The sequence below is a fragment of the Chiloscyllium punctatum genome, chromosome 4, assembly GCF_047496795.1.
Source record: "Chiloscyllium punctatum isolate Juve2018m chromosome 4, sChiPun1.3, whole genome shotgun sequence".
In the NCBI taxonomy this organism is placed as follows: domain Eukaryota; kingdom Metazoa; phylum Chordata; class Chondrichthyes; order Orectolobiformes; family Hemiscylliidae; genus Chiloscyllium; species Chiloscyllium punctatum.
In genome coordinates this window covers 66366516-66389423 of record NC_092742.1, presented here as the reverse complement: position 1 = coordinate 66389423, position 22908 = coordinate 66366516, and the positions used below count along the sequence as shown (strand labels likewise).

Below are 22908 nucleotides of genomic sequence, written 5' to 3'. Positions count from 1 at the left end.
AAACTCTGATTGAACCGGAACATGTCAATTTAATTAAAATGCCATCAAATTTGAGCAATGTAATTACATTTTTGTTTTAACATAAATTGCATCATACTACTTAATGCTTTGCAAATATAAAATGATCTCCAATCAAAGGTTTTTAAACATTACAGGAATTGTAAGCTTTGAAGTCTGCATTGATGGAAAATAGTTAAATATTCTAGTGTCTCAAGATTTCTCATTGTAAAAGATTCAATCTCAGTAATTGACATTCCACAATAGGTTACACACTTATTATTTATTTGTGGGATGTGGGCATCGCTGGTTGGTCAGCCTTTACTGCCCATCCCTAGTTGCCCTTGAGAAGGTGGTGGTAAGGTGCCTTCTTGAACTGCTACAGTCCACATGCTATGGGTATGATTTCAACCACCAGAGAGTTTACCTCCTGATACTGATTGATTCTGCACTTGTTCAAATGCAGCCTGGCTATCAAGGGCTGTCACTTTCTCCTCACCTCTGGAATTCAGCCCTTTTGTCCATGTTTGAACTGAGGTTAGGTGAATTGGCCATGCTAAATTGCCCATAGTGTTAGATGCTGGATTAGTGGTGCTGGAAGAGCACAGCAGTTCAGGCAGCATCTAAGGAGCAGCGAAATCGACGTTTCGGGCAAAAGCCCTTGCTTTTGCCCGAAACGTCGATTTCGCTGCTCCTTGGATGCTGCCTGAACTGCTGTGCTCTTCCAGCACCACTAATCCAGAATCTGGTTTCCAGCATCTGCAGTCATTGTTTTTACCTCATAGTGTTAGATGCATTAGTCAGGGGTAAATGTAGGGGAATGGGTTCTGGGTGGGTTACTCTTCAGAGGGTCGGTGTGGACTTGTTGGATAGAAGGGCCTGTTTCCATTCTGTAGGGAATCTAATCTAATCTAATCAAATAATGAGGTCAGGAGCTGAGTGGCGCTGGCAGAACCCAAACTGAGTGTCACTGAGCAGGTCCTTGCTGAGCAGGTGCTGTTTGATAGCACTGTGGATGACCCCTTCCATTAATTTACTGATGATCGAGAGTCTACTAATTAACTGGGTTGGTTGTCCTACGTTTTATGTCTAGGACATACTGGGGCAGTTTTCCACATTGTCAGGTAGATACAAGTGTTGTAGCTGTACAGGAACAGTTTGATTAGTGGAACGGCAAGTTCTAGAGCAGAAGTCTTCAGTACTCTTGCCTGAATATTGTCAGCACCCGTAGCCTTTGCAGTATCCAGTGGCTCCAATCATTTCTTGATATCACGTGGAGTGAATCAAACTGGCTGAAGACTGGTATCTGTAATGCTGGGGAACACTGGGGTACATCGAGATGGATCATTCATTTAGCATTTCTGGCTGAAGATTGCTGTGAAAGCTTCAGCCTTACCTTTTACACTGATGTGTTGGGCTCTTCTATCATTGAGGATGGGGATATTTGTGGAGTCTCCTCCTCCAGTGAGTTGCTTAATCATCCACTACCATTCATGACTGGATGTTGCAGGACTGCAGAGCTTAGAACTGATCCAATGGTTGTGGGATCGTTTAGCTATGTCTATCACTACCTGTTTATGTTGTTTGTCATGCAAGTAGTCCTGTTTGGTGGCTTCATCAGGTTGGCACCTCATCTTCCGGTTTTCCTGATGCTGCTTCTAACATGCTATCCTGCGATCCCTGGCCAGATGGAAATGATTGAATGGGGATATGCTGGGCCATACAGATTGTGCTAGAGTATAACTTTGCTGCTGTTGATGGCCCACAAAACCACATGGATGTCCAGGGTTGAGTTGCTAAACCTGTTTAAAGTCTGACCTATTTAGCATGGTGATAGTCCACACAACATGATGAAGGTTATTCTCAATGTGAAGGCTGGACTTCATCTTCAAAAGAGCTGTGTAGTGATCACTCTTACTGATACTGTAATGGACAGATGCATCTGCAGTTGGCAGATTGGTAAAGATGAGGTCAAGTATGTTTTTCATTCTTGTTGGTTCCCTCACTACTTGCCGCAGACCCAGCCTAGCAGCTATGTCCTTTAGGACCCCATCAGCTTGATTAGTAGTACTGTTGCCAAGCCACTCTTGGTGGTGGATATTGAAATTTCCGACCCAGAGTACAAGTAATGATTATAGGGCATTTGTCTGATGACACAAACCAGACACCCAGCTGATCTTGGTGCAATAATACATTCCTTCCCATCTTCAGAGCTGTGTTTAATCGGGATAAAGAGGGACTCAGATGAAATAGTGGATTCCTCCACCGCCCCCCCCCCCCACTCCCTACCCCACCCTGCAATTTCCAGATTCTGTTTCCTCCGTATTCAACCCACCCATCCCCTAAAGGAAAAACCATTAGAACTGGTGAATAAGACATACTGGTATATTTTGTCTTTTCTACTTCAAAATGGGAAACCAGTATGTTAATTTCTCAGGATTACATTTTTTTTTTAAAACTATCTTTTCCCCTTGGGGTTGTATTTATTTACCCTAAACAAGCTGCTCAGAGATAGTAGCACACATCTTAGGAGCAGGTGGGACTTGAACCCAGGACTCAGAGGGAAGGACACTGCCACAAGATCCCCATGCCTCCACTCTTTTATGCTATAGTTGATGTTAACAAGGCAATAGTGGGACCTCCATTCCCCGCAGTGGAAGGAAGTCCCTCCATTTAGCCCTGTTGACAAATCTGACTTACTGCCAATGAGACTTTTTGAAGTATAGTCACTGTTGTAATGTAGCAAGTGTGCTCAGCAACTCACTATATTCAGTAGTATGATAATAACTACATTTTTTGTTTTGTGCGATGTTGATTGGAAGATAAATATTGTTTAAGACACCGAGGATAACTTCCCTGCTCTTCTTCATAACAGTATCTTGGGGTAATTATATCCAGATAGATGGGTTCTTATCTCTTGTCAGAAACATGGCATCCACAACAGTGCAATGTCCTCTAGATATTGCACAGGAGCGGCCTTTATTTTTATGCTCAAGCCCTGAAATGGGACTGAAGCTTGGAATTTTGTGATTCAGAGGCAGTGGTCCCACCAACTGAGCACAGCTGACCCATCTGATTTCAAATTGAGTTTCCATTACTGCGAAGCAGCTGGGGAACATTACATAAAATAAACTATGTGTCCAAGTGCTATTATCATTCATACACTACATGGTAACTGACTGTGAAGAGCTTCTAATTTATTAACAAGGACCAAAATTATACAGATGTTCCACAAAATTATACCTTGCAACATAACATGAAGAAAACCTACTAATTAAGAGAAAATTGGCAATGCTTAATCATTAATCATCTTCATTTCAACTGTTAAAACAAACTATTTATTGTATTCAAATTGGGCTCGACAAGGATTATAAAACCTCCGTATTAAATGATTACACTTTAATGTTGAATAGCTCAGGAACATAATGAACATCTTGGGAATTATACTCACAGGGTTATTATGTCATTGAGGCAGACTGTTTGGCCCGTCAAATTTCTAAAGCTCTGTCAAGCAATTCAATCAGTGCCATTCTCCCATATCTATCATCTTAGCCCAGCAAGTTTATTTCTTTTAAGTACCCATCCAATTTTCTTTTGAAATCATTCATCATTTCAGCTTTCAGCTCTTGCATAAGCAATGAGTTTCAGGTCATTATTGATTGCTATATAGAAAATATTCTTTCTTTTTGCTTCCAAAAGATCCTACATTCTTTGTTAAACATGTTATCAGTATGTCCTGTCCCTTGTAAAAACTTTTGTGCATAAAATCCAGATCAGTCTGGATATTCTATGATACATGTCTGAATTGGTAAGGTTGGAACCCAGACCTCCAGTTCAGAAGTAGGAGCATGGTCACTGCATCACAAGACAGCCTCTCTATCCCTACACATTGATTAGAATTGTTTCAATAAGTCTCTAATGCCTCTCTCCATTCTTTCTGCTGAAGTGAATATCCTCACAATGCTATGAATTAACTTCCATCAGTCATTTGACATTCAGCTAGCCTGGATATTAAAACAGATGACAATTTTAAAGACATATATAAAATATGCCAAGGTGTCAAAGTTTCTAATACTAAATGATTCATGTTCACTCTTATTCTGGTGAAATTTGATACTTTATTATTAATTGTTTATTGGTTGTAAATTAGCTGCTTACTTTTGGCTTTGAAAATAATTAAGCTTTATAACAATGATTTATTTGCAAGGGACTCCCTAATGATCAAAATTTGAAATACAGGTGGACTTTATTAACTCATCGTTATCTTATCTAAGTAGATGTCATGCTAGGATTTGCTTAAGGTAGGTTGTGCTTCAGTTGCGAACTAAACGGGTAAGATGTTAACAGCAAGTCAATGTATCTTTGCTTTGCTCAGTTATATTCTGAGAGTACCTTAAATTGTTTATATCATTGTATTTTAGTTGTAATCTGTGGGATAAACTAAATCTTTCTACATAATCTTTAGTTATATAGGGCTAGTTTAGAATCTAATCTGACCTTTGGAGATTTTACAAAGCTGTGCATGTAAGAGGTAAAAATATGTCCTTTTGAATGTAAATTTGTCATAGTATGTGTCATTGTATCTTCATCAATGTTTTGATATTGTTAAAACATTGTAAACATATTTTTTTTAAAAAAACAAACATTTCAAATATGAGTCAGTTAAATAGTTCTGAAATGTGTATTTTGTAAATCCAGATGCTCAATCTGGGAACTGAGCCTGATGTTACTCTTCAATTGGCAGCCTTGTGCAGGTCTCACTTAAAATAGGTTGTATTCAAACATAGTAACAAATATAAATGTGGATTTAAAGCTTAGTGCTCCACTGTTGTAAATGTTGCTGTTATTATGTTTCCAATTCTTGTGCAAAAATTGAAATAAGAAATGTAGTTTGGAATGGATTATTGGTGCAAAGATGATTAGAATTTAATTCGTTGTTTGTTTGTTTGCAACTTGATAGTAGGCAGTAATTCCACAAGTAAAACCTCCAAATGTAGCATTCTCAAAATGTGGCATCAACCCAGGCCAAGGAAGTAACAATGCAAATGTGACCCTATTGGCTCTGCAGAGTCCTCCTTACTAACATCCAGACATCAGTAACAAGTCTGTGAGACACACTCCCAAGTTTGGTAAGTAACAGCCTTTGTCTACATCTTATCCCACTGTAGCACAGACCCAGCAGAAGGGGTGGCAGATTAGGATACAACATAGTCAACATTGACTCTTGATGCCACAAGACTTCATGATATCCAGTAAAACATATGGCAAGAAAACCTCCTTGCTGATGAATCAATACTCATCCATGTTGAACACCACTTGGAAGAAACAGTGAGGGTGGCAAAGGTTCAGAATATGGTAAAAATGGGAGACTTCGTATTCGTTATCAACAGTGGGTAGATGAGCAGTACCATTACAGACTGAATTAGTCAAGTGCTAACGGAAAGAACTACCAGATTGAAACTGCAGCATGTGTTGAGGGGAAAGCCTCCCCGTTCTGCCTGCTACTGATCCATCATCTATCTGTGACCATATGGCAGCAGTGACCACTGCACTGTCTGAATGAAGCCAAGCTCTTGTCTTCACACTGAGGATATCCTCCATGTTGTGCGGTGCTACCACTGTGCTTAGAGAATTGAGTTTGAACCAGGCATCCAAGAGGTACTGCAGGCCATCTGCAGAATCAACACAGTCTAAAACTACATACCTAGCATATCCCCCAATCTACAATTATCTGTACCATCAAACCAGGGAATCAATCCTGGTTCAATGCAGTGAGCAAATGAAAATATCAGGAACAACACCAGACCTACACAAAATGAGGTATCAACCTGGTGAAGCTACAAAACCAGACTATTTACATGCCAAATAGTATAGTGGTGACTGATATACAGAGTTAAGCAATTCCACAACCAATGGATTAGCTATAAGCTCTATGGTCCTACCATGTTCATATATGATGGGGGATGGACAATTAAACAATTCACTGGAGGAGGAGGCCCCACAATTATTGCTATCTTCAATTATGGAGAAGGCCAAACATAGCTATGCAAATGAATAAGGCTGAAGCATTTAAAACAATTTGCACTGTGAAATTATACATGGATGACCATCTCAGCCTCTCCCTGAGATTGCCTGCACCATGGATGCCAGTCTTCAACAAATTATTAGGTTCAGTCTATTTGACATCAAGAGCTGGCTGTAAATGATGGGCCCTGACAACATTCCAAATATAGTGCTAAAGACATGCTCTAGACCTTACCGTATCCAGTTCCAGTATATCTACAACACGGGTACCTATCCAGCAATTTGGAAAATTGCGCAGATAGACCTTACACACACAGACACAACAGTAAATATTAAGCTGGCCAATTACCATCTTGACAGTGCTATCAACAGCACTGACCTGCTTAATGATGCCTAGTTTGGGTTCTGCCCAGACTATTCTGCTCTTTACCTCATTTATAGCTTGGATCAAACATGGTCAAAACTCCAGAGGAGAAATGAGAATGACCACCTTTGGCATAAGGGCACATTTGCCTGAGTGTGACAACCAGGATCCCGAGTAAAAATAGAATCGATTATGGAGAAGGCCAATTATGGAATCAGATGGTAAACCCTCTGGTGTCATACAAAAGAAGATAGTTGTAGTTGCTGGAGGCCAATCATCTCAACTCCAGGTTATCTCTGCTTGAGTTCCTCAGGGTAGTGTCCAAGGCCTGACCACCTTTAGCTGCTTCATCAAGATCTCTCCATCATAAGCTCAGAATGGTGATGTTTGCTGATTTTGATTGGTGCTGAACATTGTATATTTGTGACTCCTCTGAATCTGAATCTGTGTCCAAACTTAGGAATCTGTGTCCAGACTTCAGCTGACAAGCAGTAATACCAAAGCCATGCATATGCTTGGCTATTATCCTTATCTAACAAGGGAGAATCCAGTCATTGTTTCCCTGATGTTCAATGGCATCACCATTACTGAATCTTCACAATCAACATCCTAGGGTATCCCACTAACCAGAACCGAACTTGACTGGTCATATAGGGGAAAGAAGCATATGTAAGGCTTAGGAAACTGAACTCAGACAAGACTCTTGAGGAATATAAAGGATGCAGGAAAGAACATGAAACAAGAAATTAGGACCGCTAAAAATAGAAAAAGGGCCATGAAATGTCCTTGGTAAATAGTTAAAAATCACACAACACCAGGTTATAGTCCAACAGGTTTATTTGGAAGCACTAGATTTTGGTGTGCTGCTCCTTCATCAGGTGGTTGTGGAGAATAAGATTGTAAGACACAGAAGTTATAGCAAAAGTTTACAGTGTGATGTAACTGAAATTATATATTGAAAAAGAATTGGATTGTTTGTTAAGTCTCTCATCTTTTAGAATGACCATGTTGGTTTCAGTTCTTTCATATGTTAATCGCAAAACTTTTTCTAAAAGTTACATTCTCAAGTGCACTTGAGAATCGGTACTCGTGGTGATGGCCTCAACTGGGACCTTGGGTTCACGTCACTGTACAGGTGACCCCATTGCACTACACACAAACATACAGACAGATGGACCCCACACATACCCTCTCATAGACTTAAAGCCCTTTACACTCACACTCACACACATATACACACCCTCTCATAGACACCATAACCGCTCTTCCCCCACCCCCCACCACCCCCCAAAAAAAACACACACATAGCCACATGCAGACACGTATAAGTTTGTGGGGTTAATTCGTACTTGCAGAATTACATTTTACTTTGCTCAAAAACTGCATGAATCCATGTAAGATACTGTCAATCCGTTTTTTAGATTAGAATCAGTCTGACCATTGTGGCACAGACAGCCTCACTGGCAGTTAACACCTTCAATACTTTACCTGGGCCAACATGACACCAATTGTTAAAGTGCACTAGAGAATGTAATTTTTTTTTAAAAGTTTTGTGATTTACAAATGAAAGAGCTGAAACCAATGTGGTCATTCTAAAAGATGAGAGACTTAACAAAGTCATTGAGGTAAATAAGTCCCCAGGGTCTGATAGGATCTAGCAAGGGAGGAGATTTCTCCGGCCTTAATAGAGATCTTTGTATCCTTTTTAGCCATAGGCTAGAGAATAGCCAACATTGTTCCTTTGTTTTAAGAAGGGCAACAAAGATAATCCAGGAAAATATAGGCTACTAGGCATTCTATCAGTGGTAGGGAAAGTTTGCAGAAAATTCTTAGGAATACGATTTACTTGCATTTGGAAAAGAATGGATTTATTCAGGACAGTCAGCATAACTTTTATATGTGTGGAGGCCTTACTTCTCAAATTTGACTGAGTGTTTTGAGGAAGTGATAAAGATGATTGAGGACAGGTCAGTGAATCTTGTCTACATTAACTTTACTAAAGCATTTGACAAGAGCTCTCACAGTAGGCTGGTCCAGAAGATCAAGTCTTATGGGATGAGTTGCTAAGTTGGATATAAAATTGGTTTGAAGACAGGGGATAGTTGTGGAGGTGTGTATTTCTGACTGGAGGTTCGTGACCAGTGGTGTTCTGTGTGGATCAGTGCTTCGACCTCTGTTTGTAATTGTGAACATTAGTGGATTTGTGGATTGCGAGGAAGGCTGTCAAAGGATATAGCAATACATAGATCAGTTGGAAAGTTGGATGGAGTTTAATTGGAAGTGTGGGGCGGTGCATTTTGGAGGGTCAAATGCAAGAGGAAAATACACTGTATATGACTGGACCCTTCAGAGCACTGATATACAGAAGGATCTTAGGGTGCATAGCTCCCTGAAAGTCTGTAGCTCCCCAAAGGTGGCAACATAAGTGGATAAGGTGGTAAAGGAGGACTTCCTTCAGTCAGGGCATTGAATATTAAAGTTGGCAAGTCATGTTGAAGCTATAGAAGACTTTAGTTAGGCTTATTTGGAGCATTGTTAGCCGTTCTAGTCAATACAATATAGGAATAATGTGGAGGCCTTGGAGAGGGTGCAAAAGATGTTTACCAAGATGTTGCATGGATTGGAGCAGACCAGTTTTAAGGAGAGGTTGATCAAACTTGGATTGTTTTTACTAGAGTTTCAGAGGCTGAAGGGTGACCTGATTAAAAACATATAAAATTGAGAAGCATGGATAGGATGAATAGTTCTCACAAAATAAATTTCAAATACTATAGGGTATAGCTTTAAGGTGAGAAGGGCAAAGTTTAAAGGAGATGTGTGAGGCAAGTTTTTTTTACATAAGAAGGTAGTAGTTGTCTGGAAAGTGCTGCTGGGGAGTTGGTAGAAGCACGCATGACAGCAACATTTAAGATGCATTTAGACGGTCACATGGCCAGGCAGGGAATAGAGGAATAAGGACCATGTGCAGGCAGATGAGATTAGTTTAGAATGGCATCCAGATCAACACAAATAGTGGGTTTAAGAGCCTGCTCCTATGCTGTAATACCAAAAACAAACCAGAGGTAAGGAATCCTGCAGTAGGTATCACACTTCCTGAATTCCAAAGCCTTTCCACCATCTACAAGTAACAATGGAACACTACCCACTTACTCAGATGAGTGTAGCTCCAACATTGACACCATCCAGGAAAAAGCAGCTCATTTGACTAGCACCACATACATAAACACTCACTCCATCCACCAGTGATGGACAGCAGTATGCACCATCTACAAGATGTAGTGAAATTCATCTAGGTACCTTTGACAGCATTTTCCAAACCCACGACCACTACAACTGGGGATAGCCATACACTCAATGGAGGTCATATCACCTGAATGAACAAAAATTTAATTTCTTCTCACAAGAAACTAGTGTACTCCTAAAGGGTTAGAAAGATGGAGTTTGGTTATTTAGATTTTTTTGTGAAAAATTAGAGTTAATTTGTTTTTTAGTTCCAACTTTTGGCACTATTTCTGCAGTGTTGTGGAGACAATCAATTCACATATTAACCAGTCAGTGCAAGATGTGATTCATATAAGAGGGAAATCCAAATTCAGTTGGACCTTTTTGAATACTGGTGTTTTGCAGCAGAAAAACCTTTAAGTTGCAGTCATAGAGTGACAAATATTTACATTGAAGAGTAGCAAAGGTCTATAGGACTGTGAAGCTATTTAAACCCCTAGCATTTTAAAACTTTTAAAGCTGCCTGTATCCAGTGAGGAGATTTTTTTAAAAAAACTATCTGATCTAGCAGTTACAATACAAGTTTCTTGACATTATCCTGAAGACTACCATTATGCAATTATTGATGTCTGGTTGCTTTTCAGAACCTACAACAATTCCAACAGTTTGATCCCAACAGATCAAAGGAGATATTAAAGAATTGGCTGGCTGTTATTGTGAGGTTCTGAATAAAACTTTGGTTTCATTGTTTGAAAAGATTTTCATCATTGGTACTGTTTTAATGGAGTGAAGGTGATAGGTGGTCTTGTGGAGCAATGGGAACATCTGTATCTCTAGTCCAGAAACTCCAGGTTTAATTCCCGCTCAGACGTATTGGCTATGGAAGGTGTGTTCATGATATGACCCAATAGGTTGTTTGTCAGCCTGTAAACCATATGCCTGATGGTACCTAGTAAGAGCAGCAGAGTTTGCAGTATTTTACCCAAAAGCATGAACCATAGTCAATGGGGTCTAGAAATTCAGGCCCATATGTTTTGCTTCCCTTTTGAAATCAACTTTTTTGTGCTCTGTCCTTAGGGATGAACAGTATGTCTGACGAGGAAATACCTTTTATAAATGTGGAGCTACTGACAACTGGACTTTCATCCTCTGTGAAATGTAGCACGCCTGAATTCTCTTTTGAAAACAGAGATAACTTTGTGGGAAAGAATATAGAGCTATCCAGAATAGAACATGATAGCTTTGAAACACAGAAAATGCTTTATGAATCAGTCTTGTTCAAGTCTGGGATACCAACCATCTCTCCCATATCTAAATTTGAAAACCCCAATGATGAAAGTTTTGAGAAAATTTCTTCAAGTCCTGAGAATACTCAGAAGCTCATGATTATAAACAGTGTCAGTTATAAAACAGGAGCTAAACAATGGAACACAGTTATGTCAAGCAAATCTACATATTCTAAAGGAGCAAATCTCTCAACGATCCTTGAAGAAAGCCATCAAAATATGACTTTATCAGAAACTGAACAGATGCACAAGTCCGGTATTGCAAATGCCACAGGCGACTCTACAGTTGAAGAAATTGCTGTTGAAGATGACCAACCAATACCAACATCTCCCAAACTGTTCAGTAAGAAAAGTATTGAGGAAATCATTAAAGACCAATCCAGGCTTCTTTCTCCGAAATCTCCTGCCATTGACCTAAATAATGTTCGGAAATCTATTCGCAAAAAGAGAAAGTATAGGAAGAAAAAAATGCCTATTGAACAGGTATGTTCAGAGTTTTTTTTAAAACTGTTCACGCAAGATTTCACGTGGGCGGCACGGTGGCACAGTGGTTAGCACTGCTGCCTCACAGCGCCAGAGACCCAGGTTCAATTCCCGACTCAGGCGACTGACTGTGTGGAGTTTGCACATTCTCCCCGTGTCTGCGTGGGTTTCCTCCGGGTGCTCCGGTTTCCTCCCACAGTCCAAAGATGTGCACGTCGGGTGAATTGGCCATGCTAAATTGCCCGTAGTGTTAGGTAAAAGGGGTAAATGTACGGGAATGGGTGGGTTATGCTTCGACAGGTTGGTGTGGACTTGTTGGGCCGAAGGGCCTGTTTCCACACTGTAAGTAATCTAATCTAATTTGATTTTGAAATCTAATTTACATACAACAAGATGTGTGGGAGAATTGCTGAACAAATTGACTCTTAGTAACACTTTATTTAAATGTGCTTTTTGATTCCAACCTGAAAGTTAATCTAACGGTCTTCATAACTGTTCATCTCAACTCTGAAAATTTACCTTTTTCCAACAAAAAAAGCCCCTCTCTCTGGTACAAATTCATAACTGGGCTCAATTTCTCTTCAAGTTTAAATTATCCCAACAATTTGCCTCTGTCTCCAAACCTAGGCCAGTGGAAGGACTTTGAAGTGAACATCAGACAAAATTTCATCGTGGAGAAACAAGCCTCTTGCATGCTCATCATACAAGCAATAGATACTCTCACTATTGCTAACCAAATAGAATTATTATTCATTGCATAGCTAAACTTAGTTATGCAATAGCTCTTTTTGCAGAGGCTTTCAAAATTACATGGGACTGAGTGTAAAACATCTCTCCTTACTATCTTTCAGCAAATTCGGATAAAAGAATGGACAATTCGCCAGCTAACCAGCATTGAAGAAGCCACAAAGCATGAACTACTTGTAGAAGTTGACTAACTGTGCAGAAGGTGTACACATTTGAAAAGATATAGCAGATGCATCTTTGTATTTTGTTAAAATGATGAACTCTGCCTGTGCTGCATTTGACCTGAAGATACCTTGTATCCGTTCGGGTTTCCTAAAATGGGAAAGTGTTCTGTTTAATGGTTAATATCTTTTTTGATATCATGAACATGGGGTTCTGGAAAAAGGCAAAGAATGATGTCCAGTTGAATTTATTGCATTTACTATACAATAGAATAATACAAGGTCTTCAGCAGAATATAGTTAGACATTAGAAATTAGTTGTAGTTCATCAGTTAAGAAATTTCCATTGCTCTAAATGATACAGAACAATTATTACTATCTTTCCTTTTGTGAGACTTAGAAATTGATAAATTAGAATATTCAGCAGCTATTCCTTTTCGAAGTTGTTGTAAATCCCTTTAAACTTGCAACCTGAATTAAGATTAGTAACCATTTCACAAGATGGGTAAACCCGTTTGATACCTGGTAATTTACAAGGTGGCATTTCAGACCTGTTCTAACCATCAGATCCTATACAAGTTGCTATAGTGGATTCATACCCATCCAATATGGATTACACTTCGCATATTTGAAAGCTGGACACAAAATAAATTCATGTATGAATAAGAGACGGTTGTTAAGAAAGAATGAGGATGTACGATTTCACTAATTAGATACTTTTTTAAAAAAATGGCAATGCAAGCAATTATCTACTCGTATAATTTTCCTCACCCACTGCTTTACAATGTACTTTTTCTGATACCGCAGTAAAATTATTCATTCAGAAATATTGTAATTGTGTTTTAATCTATACTGAAATCGATTTAAATCTTTATGAACAGTGAAAATAGAGATCAACATTATTCAGCAATTGCAAAGTGGATTTAATACATTGAAGTTTTTTAAATATTGTGGGGGGAAAGTGCAGTACCTGTGCAAATTGTCTGTTGCAAAAGTAAAGGTTGGCTGCATTAAAATAAGCCAGTGAATAGGTGGGATCGAGAGATACAGCTTTCTGATAGTCTCTCATAGCATTGGTTAGATCTCCTGTGAACTGGTTGATCACTCCACGGTTTGTAAACAACTTTGCAGATTTACAGATCTGTAAGAAATAAGATATGCTTATTTTACAGTGCTAATTTATTCAGCATGTTTTTTTTATTAATGATAATTAGTAGTATAGCTACAACACCTAGCAAAATTGGGTGCCCTACATCTTTGAGAAGCAAACCAAATAAGGTCCAATATTTACTAATAGTTAGTAATGAATTAGCTGCCCAAGCCTTTGTTTGTGCTTTGATTGGCTAACATGTGGAGCTGAACTGACCCAAGATTCTATATTCAATTATGCAATACAAGGAAGAAGAAAATTGTTATTGTAACAGTAGTGATGTAAGTGATTAGCACAATTATACAGACTCCTCTCTCTCCCCTTTTATTTTCTAAAAAAGCAAATTTTTTTCCAAGAAACTAAACAGTTAGTTGAAACTGCAGCAACAATACATTAATTCAGAATGAATAAAAACCAATTGCTCCAGATATAAATGTGAAAGAGTAAAAACAACCTGTTTGCTGAAGCAGGAAACTAATTGGATATAAGCAATATCAATACATCAACAGTTGCCTTTAGTATGAGGTAATCCCACAGATCATGTCAATGACAAACCAATTAATTTGATTTGCATGCAACAAGAATCTTAATGCTTTCCTGTTTTGTAATATTGCAATAGTATCTTACTCAAAGTCTGGGCATCCTGCTCGTTTTTTTTTGAGGAGGTTCTGATCTCCTGGTTTTTGTTTCTTCTTTAATCCCCACACTACCACCTAACAAAGGTAGTGTTTATTTATTCCCCAGCACCCATGTTGTGTGTGTATGTGTGCAGGTGTAGGACACATACATTCTGCTCTATATTGCAACCAGTGTTAACCATCCCACCTCTTCTCTGTGACAGAATTGTTAGAGTAACCTTCTTTGCAGCAAAAATTTATTTCCTTCAAATGTGCATGCCTGTTTTAAATATTGTAATAAACTTTAGTAAGTGATACTTTTCCAATTTATATGGTTTACTTCCTGTAGCCCCTAATCTCTGGGCAGCTGTTCTGATTCTTTTTTTTTGTCCTATCAAAATTGCAGTAGTATCCTAATGCAGTCTCTGATGATGTACGTGGATACTTGGATTGTTTACATCCTGACACTGCTTTGTGGTGGTGGATCCAACCACACTTGGACCAATGTGCGCAGAGATATCCTCTTTACTGATCAATTAAATAAGTATTAATTAGTTCTGCAGTTAAGACAGTTAGATTTTTGGGTCTGTGTCTGATCAGAATGGAGGTGTGCACTTGAGAAAAATGACAATGGCATCATGCATCTGGACGTCTCGTGTCCCACACTGACATCTACCTGGCAATGTGGAAGATTGTCTAGGTAAACCTTATGGAAAAAGAGCAGGACAGATCCAACCCAACTTATTGTCATCTCAGTATACTCTCCATCATCAGCAAAGAAATGGAAGGGATCGTTGGTGCTATCGGGTAACACTTACAAAGAATTAATATGTTTACTGAGGTTTGGGTTCCTCCAGGATCACTTAGCTCCTGACTGCCTTGGGCTAAATGCAGAAAAAAGGTCTGGATTCCAGCGATGTGGATAGGAGGCATGCAAATGTGACCATTTATACAGGACATTAAGGACTTGTTAAAGGCCCGTCTCACGTTTGAGTTTTCCATAGGCAGCCTGCACTATCTATTTCAGACCAGGTGTCAAAGCCAGGGTGTTTTAGCTACATCTAAGTATGAGGAAGCCTGCAGCTGGAACTAGGTGCTTTTGCCTCAGAAATCCATGGTGATTGGTAGGAGAGCAGACAGTTGGGCATCAGAAAGTCAGAAGAGGGGCAAGAGATATGAAGAATGGCAAATTATCCCCAGCCTGCAATCTAATTTACAGAGGAGAATTGTGTAAGGATGAAGGAAATGGACTCTAAGCAAATGGTGAAGGAAACAGACTCTAAGCAAATGGTCACAAACATCTGTGTCCTTACTCGTGTGAATCTCTGCAGTATCTTGCAAGCAACAGTACACTAATTTTATATATAAAACTGTGCTGCCTCCATCCAACCACCTCCCCCCACCACTGACACAATGGGCAGCACGGTGGCTCAATGGTTAGCACTGCTGCCTCACAGCGCCAGGGACACACGTTCGAGCCCAGCCTCGGGCAACTGTCTGTGTGGAGTTTGCACATTCTCCCTGTGTCTGCGTGGGTTTTCTCCAGGTGCTCTGGTTTCCTCCCACAATCCAAAGATGTGCAGGTTAGGTGAATTGGCCAAGTTAAAATTGCCCATAGTGTTCGGCAATGTGTGTGTTAAGTGCATTATTCAGGGGTAAATTTAGAGTAATAGATTGGTGGAATGGGGTTGGATGGGTGCTCTTGATCATTGGTGTGGACTTGTTAGGTCTAATGGCCTGTTTCCATACTGTAGGGACTCTCTCAATATTCTATGAATATAACCCATGTGACAGATACCCTCTTCACTAAGGCTGGGCAACAAATCAGATTCACAACTGATTGGTCTGAAAGCACTGGGTCAGGTGTAAGAATGTTCAGATGCTGGCTGCAATACCTTCCTATTAGGAACTCTGCAATTGTGATGATCTGCTCTGCTCTCCATAATGCTCAAGGATGTGAGTCTTACATTGGTGAGGTCATTGAAAAGGACAACTCACTGGTGGAGGAAGAGAAGGAATGAGGAATGAGAGTCTGAGAGAGTCTCCAAAGAGACAGGGTGATTAATTTATGACTCAATAGCGTAAGATTTAGGTTTTTGAGAACTCAAACTGTTCTTTGCAGCACCACACCAGTCACAACCTGCCAACTTGAAAATGCCCAATTTATTCCCATTCTTTATCTAGATATAATATCATCACACTCGATTCCATGAGCTCTTCTGTTATGTGTCTTTTGGATATCTAACTATATGACAGCTACTGGTTCCCTTCAATCAATGCTATTCATTACATCCTCAAAAAAGAACTCTTTACTTGTTGAACAGGATTTCCCTTACATAAAATCATGCTGACTTATTCTAATTATACTGTGCTTTTCTAAATTTATTTTGTTAAAACTTCCTTAACAGACTCCAACAATTTAATGCAAAATTCCCTTTGAAAAATCATACTTTTCAAATTGTGCTATATTGGAGCTGTGTGTCTTCAAGCAATATTCTTATGTCTACCTTCAATGCAGCATTGATGTCCTGAAATGCTGCAAATGTATTGTTCATTTGTAGATTAATCACTGCTCGACCTTCATAAGCATCATGAAACATTGGATCAATATCAATTGTAATTGTAAACTGATTCCACGCTTTCTGAAATTTTCCCAGAACCTGAAAGAGAAAAGTTTAACTTCATTTAAGGCAATCACCATCTTACAAATTGAAAATCATTTTTTTTATTTTTATTTGTTGTATATTTGAGTGTTTTGTTTAGAGTTGAGGTATTTTAAAATTGCATTTGCACGTAGAAGTGGAATTAGAAATCGTAAGGTGTAACTTCTAATTTTGGAACATCTATAAATGTAAAACAAAGCACAAGCCAGGGAACTATAGACCAGTGTGCCTGACATCGGTGGTGGGCAAGTTATTGGCGGGAATCCTGAGGGACAGGATGCACATGTATTTGGAAAGACAAGGACTGATTAGGGATTGTCAACATGGCTTTGTGCATAGGAAATCATTTCTCACAAACTTGATTGAGTTTTTTGAAGAATTAACAAAGAGGATTGATGAGGGCAGAGCGGTATATGTAATCTATATGGACGTCAGTAAAGTGTTCAACAAGCTCATGGAATACAGGGAGAACTAGCCAGTTGGGTACAGAACTGGCTCAAAGGTAGAAGATAGAGGTTGGTGGTGGAGGGTTGTTTTTCAGATTGGAGGCCTGTGACCAGTGGAGTACCACAAGGATCGGTGCTGGGTCCACTACTTTTCGTTATTTATATAAATGATTTGGATGTGAGCATAAGAGATATAGTTAATAAGTTTGCAGATGACACCAAAATTGGAGGTGTAGTAGACAGCGAAGAAGGTTACCTCAGATTACAACGGGATCTTGATGGGCCAATAGGCTGAGAAGTGGCAGATGGAGTTTAATTTAGATAGATGCGAGGTGCTGCATTTTGGGAAATCAAATTTTAGCAGGACTTATACACTTAATGGTAAGGTCCTAGGGAGTGTTGTTGATCAATGACATCTTGGAGTGCAGGTTCATAGCTCCTTGAAACTGGAGCTGCAGGTAGGTAGGATAGTGAAGAAGGAATTTCGCATGCTTTCCTTTATTGGTCAGAGTATTGAGTACAGGAGTTGGCAGGTCATGTTGCGGCTGTACAGGACATTGGTTAGGCCACTTTTGGAATATTGCGTGCAATTCTGGTCATCTTTCCTATTGAAAGGATGTTCTGAAGCTTGAGAGGGTTCAGAAAAGATTTAGAAGGATGTTGCCAGGGTTGGAGGATTTGAGTCTTAGGGAGAGGTTGAACAGGCTGGGGTTGTTTTCCCTGGAGTGTAGGAGGCTGAGCAGTGATCATTTTAGAGGTTTATAAAATCATGAGGGGGATAGGATAAATAGGCAAGGTCTTTTCTCCCTGGTGGGTGTGTCCAGAACCTGAGGGCATTGGTTTAGGGTGGGAGGGAAAAGAAACAAAAGAGACGTAAGGGGAAACATTTTCACGCAGTGGGTGGTATGTATATGGATTAAGCTGCCAGAGGAAGTGGTGGAGGCTAGTAGAATTGCAATATTTAAAAGGCATCTGGATGAGTATATGAATAGGAAGGGTTTGAGGGATATGGACCAGGTGTTGGCAGGTGGGATAGATTGGGTTGGGATATCTGGTTGGCATGAACGAGTTGGACCGAATGGTCTGTTTCCGTGCTGTACATCTCTATGACTCTACAGTACTAAATTGTTTTCTTAGCAATTCATAATTGGTTTAGCAAATCCTTTCTCTCGGATATCAAAGTCATGTCAATATCTTTGCAATTTTTAATTTATTGCTTTCACCAAGGTAATAGTAGTTGTTGTATGAAACACAAATCTTTTGCAATGTTCACAATCCAATCTGGAAATGTTGAGTAAATTTTTACTTCAACAGGAAGATTTAAAAGCAACCTCATTACAATCTCTGCAATCTTCCTTCCAGCTACAATCTTTCAAAAGGCATCCCATCTTTTTACTTTAGGACACTTAAATTTCACACTGAAGAGTCCTTTTGGATTTTACGCCTCCTGGCCTCTCTTCCACTTTAACGTTCTCCTTTTAAAACTCACCACTTTGATTATCTTTTGTTGACCCCCCCCCCCCAATATCTCCTATCTTCATTTAACATCTATACATTTCTTCATACCTCTCTGAAAAATATGCAAAGGTGCTTTGTAAATGCAAATAATGGAGTTCTAGAAAATGTTACTTAAATACAACTTTATAACATTAATATTTAAATAATAAATCACCAAGAATCTCCTTACCTGAAAGTTGTATCCTAGGTTGAGTCTAGCTTTCACACATTTGGGATTTAAATGAAGTGCTTGCAGAAAGTCTTTTTGTGCTTGCTTTATTCCAGCTGTGTGAGCAGAATCCATGTACACGTTTCCACGTCCATTATATGCATCCACAAAAAATGGGTCCAATTTCAGTGCTTGACTGAAATTGTTTACAGCATCTTCTAAATACTGAAGTCTTAACCACAATGCAAATAATAAAACATTGCTCATTCTTTGTAATCTGATACATTCCATTATTTATACTTAAGGATTCAATGAACTTGTTAAATTGACCATGTTGAGTAGCACTTTAAATTTTTATTCCAAAAACAGAAGATTTTTAATTCTTAGTTAATACCACACAGCCATAATCAAGGCTTTCTACCTTTTTGTATTGGATACGGAGCTAGATTTTCATTTTGCCCAGGCAGCGTAATGTGGTTGTGATCAGTTTACTTATACCAACTGTCTGTATTTTATTTCCACAAAAAGTGTGGCATGGTGGCACAGTGGTTAGCACTGCTGCCTCACAGCGCCAGAGACCTGGGTTCAATTCCTGCCTCAGGTGACTGACTGTGTGGAGTTTGCACATTCTCTGGGTGCTCTGGCTTTCCCCCCACAGTCCAAAAATGTGCAGGTTAGGTGAATTGGTCATGCTAAATTGCCCATAGTGTTAGGTAAAGGGGTAAATGTAGGGGTCTGACTGGGTTGTGCTTTGGTGGGTCGGTGTGGACTTGTTGGGCCAAAGGGCTTGTTTCCACACTGTAAGTAATCTAATCTGAAGGTGACATTACACTTTTAACTCTCTTCTCACAAATGAAAGAGGATAAAAGAAGGAAAAAATAATGTGTCTGTCTGGGCAAAGGGTCCAGACTAAAGAAACGATAGAAGTTCCATCACATCCTGTCCACTCTCATCACATCCAATGATGCTGAATCATTGCCAATTGTATATTGATGATAGACATCCAGCTCTGTTTCCAACCAACTTGGATTGAAGTTTCAGATCTGGTCACAGTCCATTATTTTAGGTCTTACCAGGTTGACTGAAATACTGGATTTGGAAATTCTATCAGCTTCCCATGGATTTCTACTGAGAACAGGCTTTCAGAAGAGTTTACTTGCTTTGGGCTGTTTTCCTTTTTGACTCCAGGATCTGTAGAACTCTTAAATGGGGAGAAAGTTGCCGGGTAAGCATTCATATAGGGGTCTCTAATGCTCTCAAAGCCAATTTTTTTTTGTGTTTTGGTAATTAAGCCAATAAATGCTATCTCTTACCTCCTCTGTAAGTTTTGTTTGGCTGCTTCTCTGATGTCAATTCACTTTCAGAACTAAGTTGGTGACTTGCAGCACACATTAAACTGTTGAGTTTAGTTTCTAAGAAATCACATGCTAAAACCCTTATCCATCCCAAGAATGTCCAAATAGTTCAAGTCTCCTAGTATTTTACAGTCTGTGAATATGTATGCACAGCACGATCCTCATCCTGGGCTTCACTGGCTCCTCTACTGAAGGAGCATCTATGCAGCAAGGCCAAATGGCAGCAATTATGCCTGCAATGAAATGCTAACACTGGCAGCTCTGTGGTGAGGACTACTGAGAACAGACAAGTGAGAAAGCTGCTTCTACCTTCTTCGACTGGAGGCTACCATGTCAGGTTGATCACTGCAGTGTCTTTCTGTAACTCTGCACTGTTCTGAGTAGCATGTTAATATTAATATTTGAAGTCAAGTCTGTGAGCTCCCCTGTGTTAATAAGGCAAGAGGCACAAAGTGACCATGAAGAGCAAGGCTTTGTTAACAGTTGTGAAATCTTTGGGTGGATGTCCATCCTTCAATGTCAATAGGATTATACATGCTGCAAGCTGCTCCCCAATTTCAATGGAAGTGTTGGCAGTGGCAGCACACAGTAAATTCCACACATGCCATTCCTTGAGAGTCAGTGGCTCCCTTGTGGCTGGGCCTGGTGATCCCTGTGTTTACAGCAACCTGACCAAATCCTTGAGTCCTGTGTAGAACCTGGCCACCTCTCTGTGGAGACAGACTGCCGCTATGTTCTGAATTTTCACTCTCCATTTCCTTTCACTCTTCTAAGTCTTGCTCATCCTTTTCCTCCAGTAAACTGTCACCTTTTAAGGGCTTCATCCTCTTCAAGGTCCAGCCCTCTTGAAGGGCTATGTTATGTAGTACACAGAAAATCATCAAAGAGTGCAAGACATTCATAGGGAACCAGCCAATCAATCCAGTCACAACTTGAAAAACCCCATGGTATGTCAATTTGAGGTCCTCTACTCAAGTTATGGCTTTACTCTCCATGATTGCCCTTTTCTCCTTATTTTTTCAATCCTGGCTGCCCTACTCCCTCACAGGGTCTGCTAGTCTGGCAACAGTGAGACCTCATGACCAACTTGTATTGGGAACCTACCTCTTCCTCTCCACGGGACTGTTTGTTGTCCCAGCAGTGAAGCTGGTCATTAGGTCTCCTGGCAGCTTTTGAAGGCCAAATGTCTGGTCTATGAATGGAAGGACTACTTCTAACCAATTAATACATCCAAGTATATCCATTCAGTTTTCTATCCCATGAGCTTATGCACATCCATGAAAATCAGGACATGCCCTTCATGAACTCATCAATATTGTCAGTTAGTCTACTTAATGGATCAGAGTGCTGCAGATCACCACCATCACCAACTCTACCCTAACAAAGTGGACCAGTCCAGAATGGTGTCTGGAAACCAACAACCTGCTAATAGTTCTGTTTCTCCTCCATTGCCCCTGCAACTCCTCAATTCTACCTTCAGTTGCATCTCTGGTGGTAGCTGAATACCATAACACAATGTGATCACATTAAGGGCCTTTTCAACTCCCAGTGTATTCAATAATTGTCATCTGTTAGAAACAAAATATCTAATGTTCCTTGAATGGAAATTAAGATTGAATTAAAATGTATTCTGTAGTAATATTCCACCTCCAAACGGACCCCACCACCAGGGACATATTTCACTCCCCTCCCCTATCAGCGTTCCGAAAAGACCACTCCCTCCGTGACTCCCTCGTCAGGTCCACACCCCCCACGAACCCAACCTCCACTCCCGGCACCTTCCCCTGCAACCGCAAGAAATGCAAAACTTGCGCCCACACTTCCCCCCTTACGTCCCTCCATATCCGCCACAAATTCACCTGCACCTCCACACACATCATCTATTGCATCCGCTGCACCCGATGTGGCCTCCTCTATATTGGGGAGACAGGCCGCCTACTTGCGGAACGTTTCAGAGAACACCTAGGGACACCCGGACCAACCAACCCAACCACCCCGTAGCCCAACACTTCAACTCCCCCAAGGACATGCAGGTCCTTGGACTCCTCCATCGCCAGACCATGGCAACACGACGGTTGGAGGAAGAGCGCCTCATCTTCTACCTGGGAACCCTCCAACCACAAGGGGTTAACTCAGATTTCTCCAGTTTCCTCATTTCCCCTCCCCCCATCTTGTCTCAGTCAAATCCCTCAAACTCAGCACCACCTTCCTAACCTGCAATCTTCTTCCTGACCTCTCCGCCCCCAACCCACTCCAGCCTATCACCCTCACCTTGACCTCCCTCCACCTATCGCATTCCCAACGCCCCTCCCCCAAGTCCCTCCTCCCTACCTTTTATCTTAGCCTGCTGGACACACTTTCCTCATTACTGAAGAAGGGCTTATGCCCGAAACGTCGATTCTCCTGTTCCTTGGATGCTGCCTGACCTGCTGCGCTTTTCCAGCAACACATTTTCAGCTCTGATCTCCAGCATCTGCAGTCCTCACTTTCTCCAGTAATATTCAATATAAAGTAATTGGGGTCATCAATGAGGTTTGGCTGATTTTCAAAACTCGTTAGTGGGAATGAGATTGTATGTTTGGAAAAAGTTAGGGAATGAACTTGAAATTAATCCTTTTCCCCCCATAAGCTGTTCTTTGAGGACCTCATCCTTTTCAAGGTCCAGTCTCCTTGAATGGCTATGTTACAGAACACCAGCAAATCACCAAAATGAGCAAGACATTCTGT

The 22908-nt window shown here is 40.3% G+C and overlaps 1 protein-coding gene across 1 annotated transcript in view; it reads right to left on the bottom strand.

Moving 5' to 3' along the window:
- Positions 1-22908, bottom strand: part of ttc6 (tetratricopeptide repeat domain 6) — a 230399-nt gene that overhangs the window by 18975 nt on the left and 188516 nt on the right. The window contains exons 27-29 of the mRNA XM_072567883.1: positions 18848-19058; positions 16559-16711; positions 13255-13425 (exon numbers count right to left, since the gene is read on the bottom strand). Coding sequence (XP_072423984.1) covers positions 13255-13425; positions 16559-16711; positions 18848-19058 — 535 coding nt within the window. The remainder of the gene's footprint in view (positions 1-13254; positions 13426-16558; positions 16712-18847; positions 19059-22908) is intronic.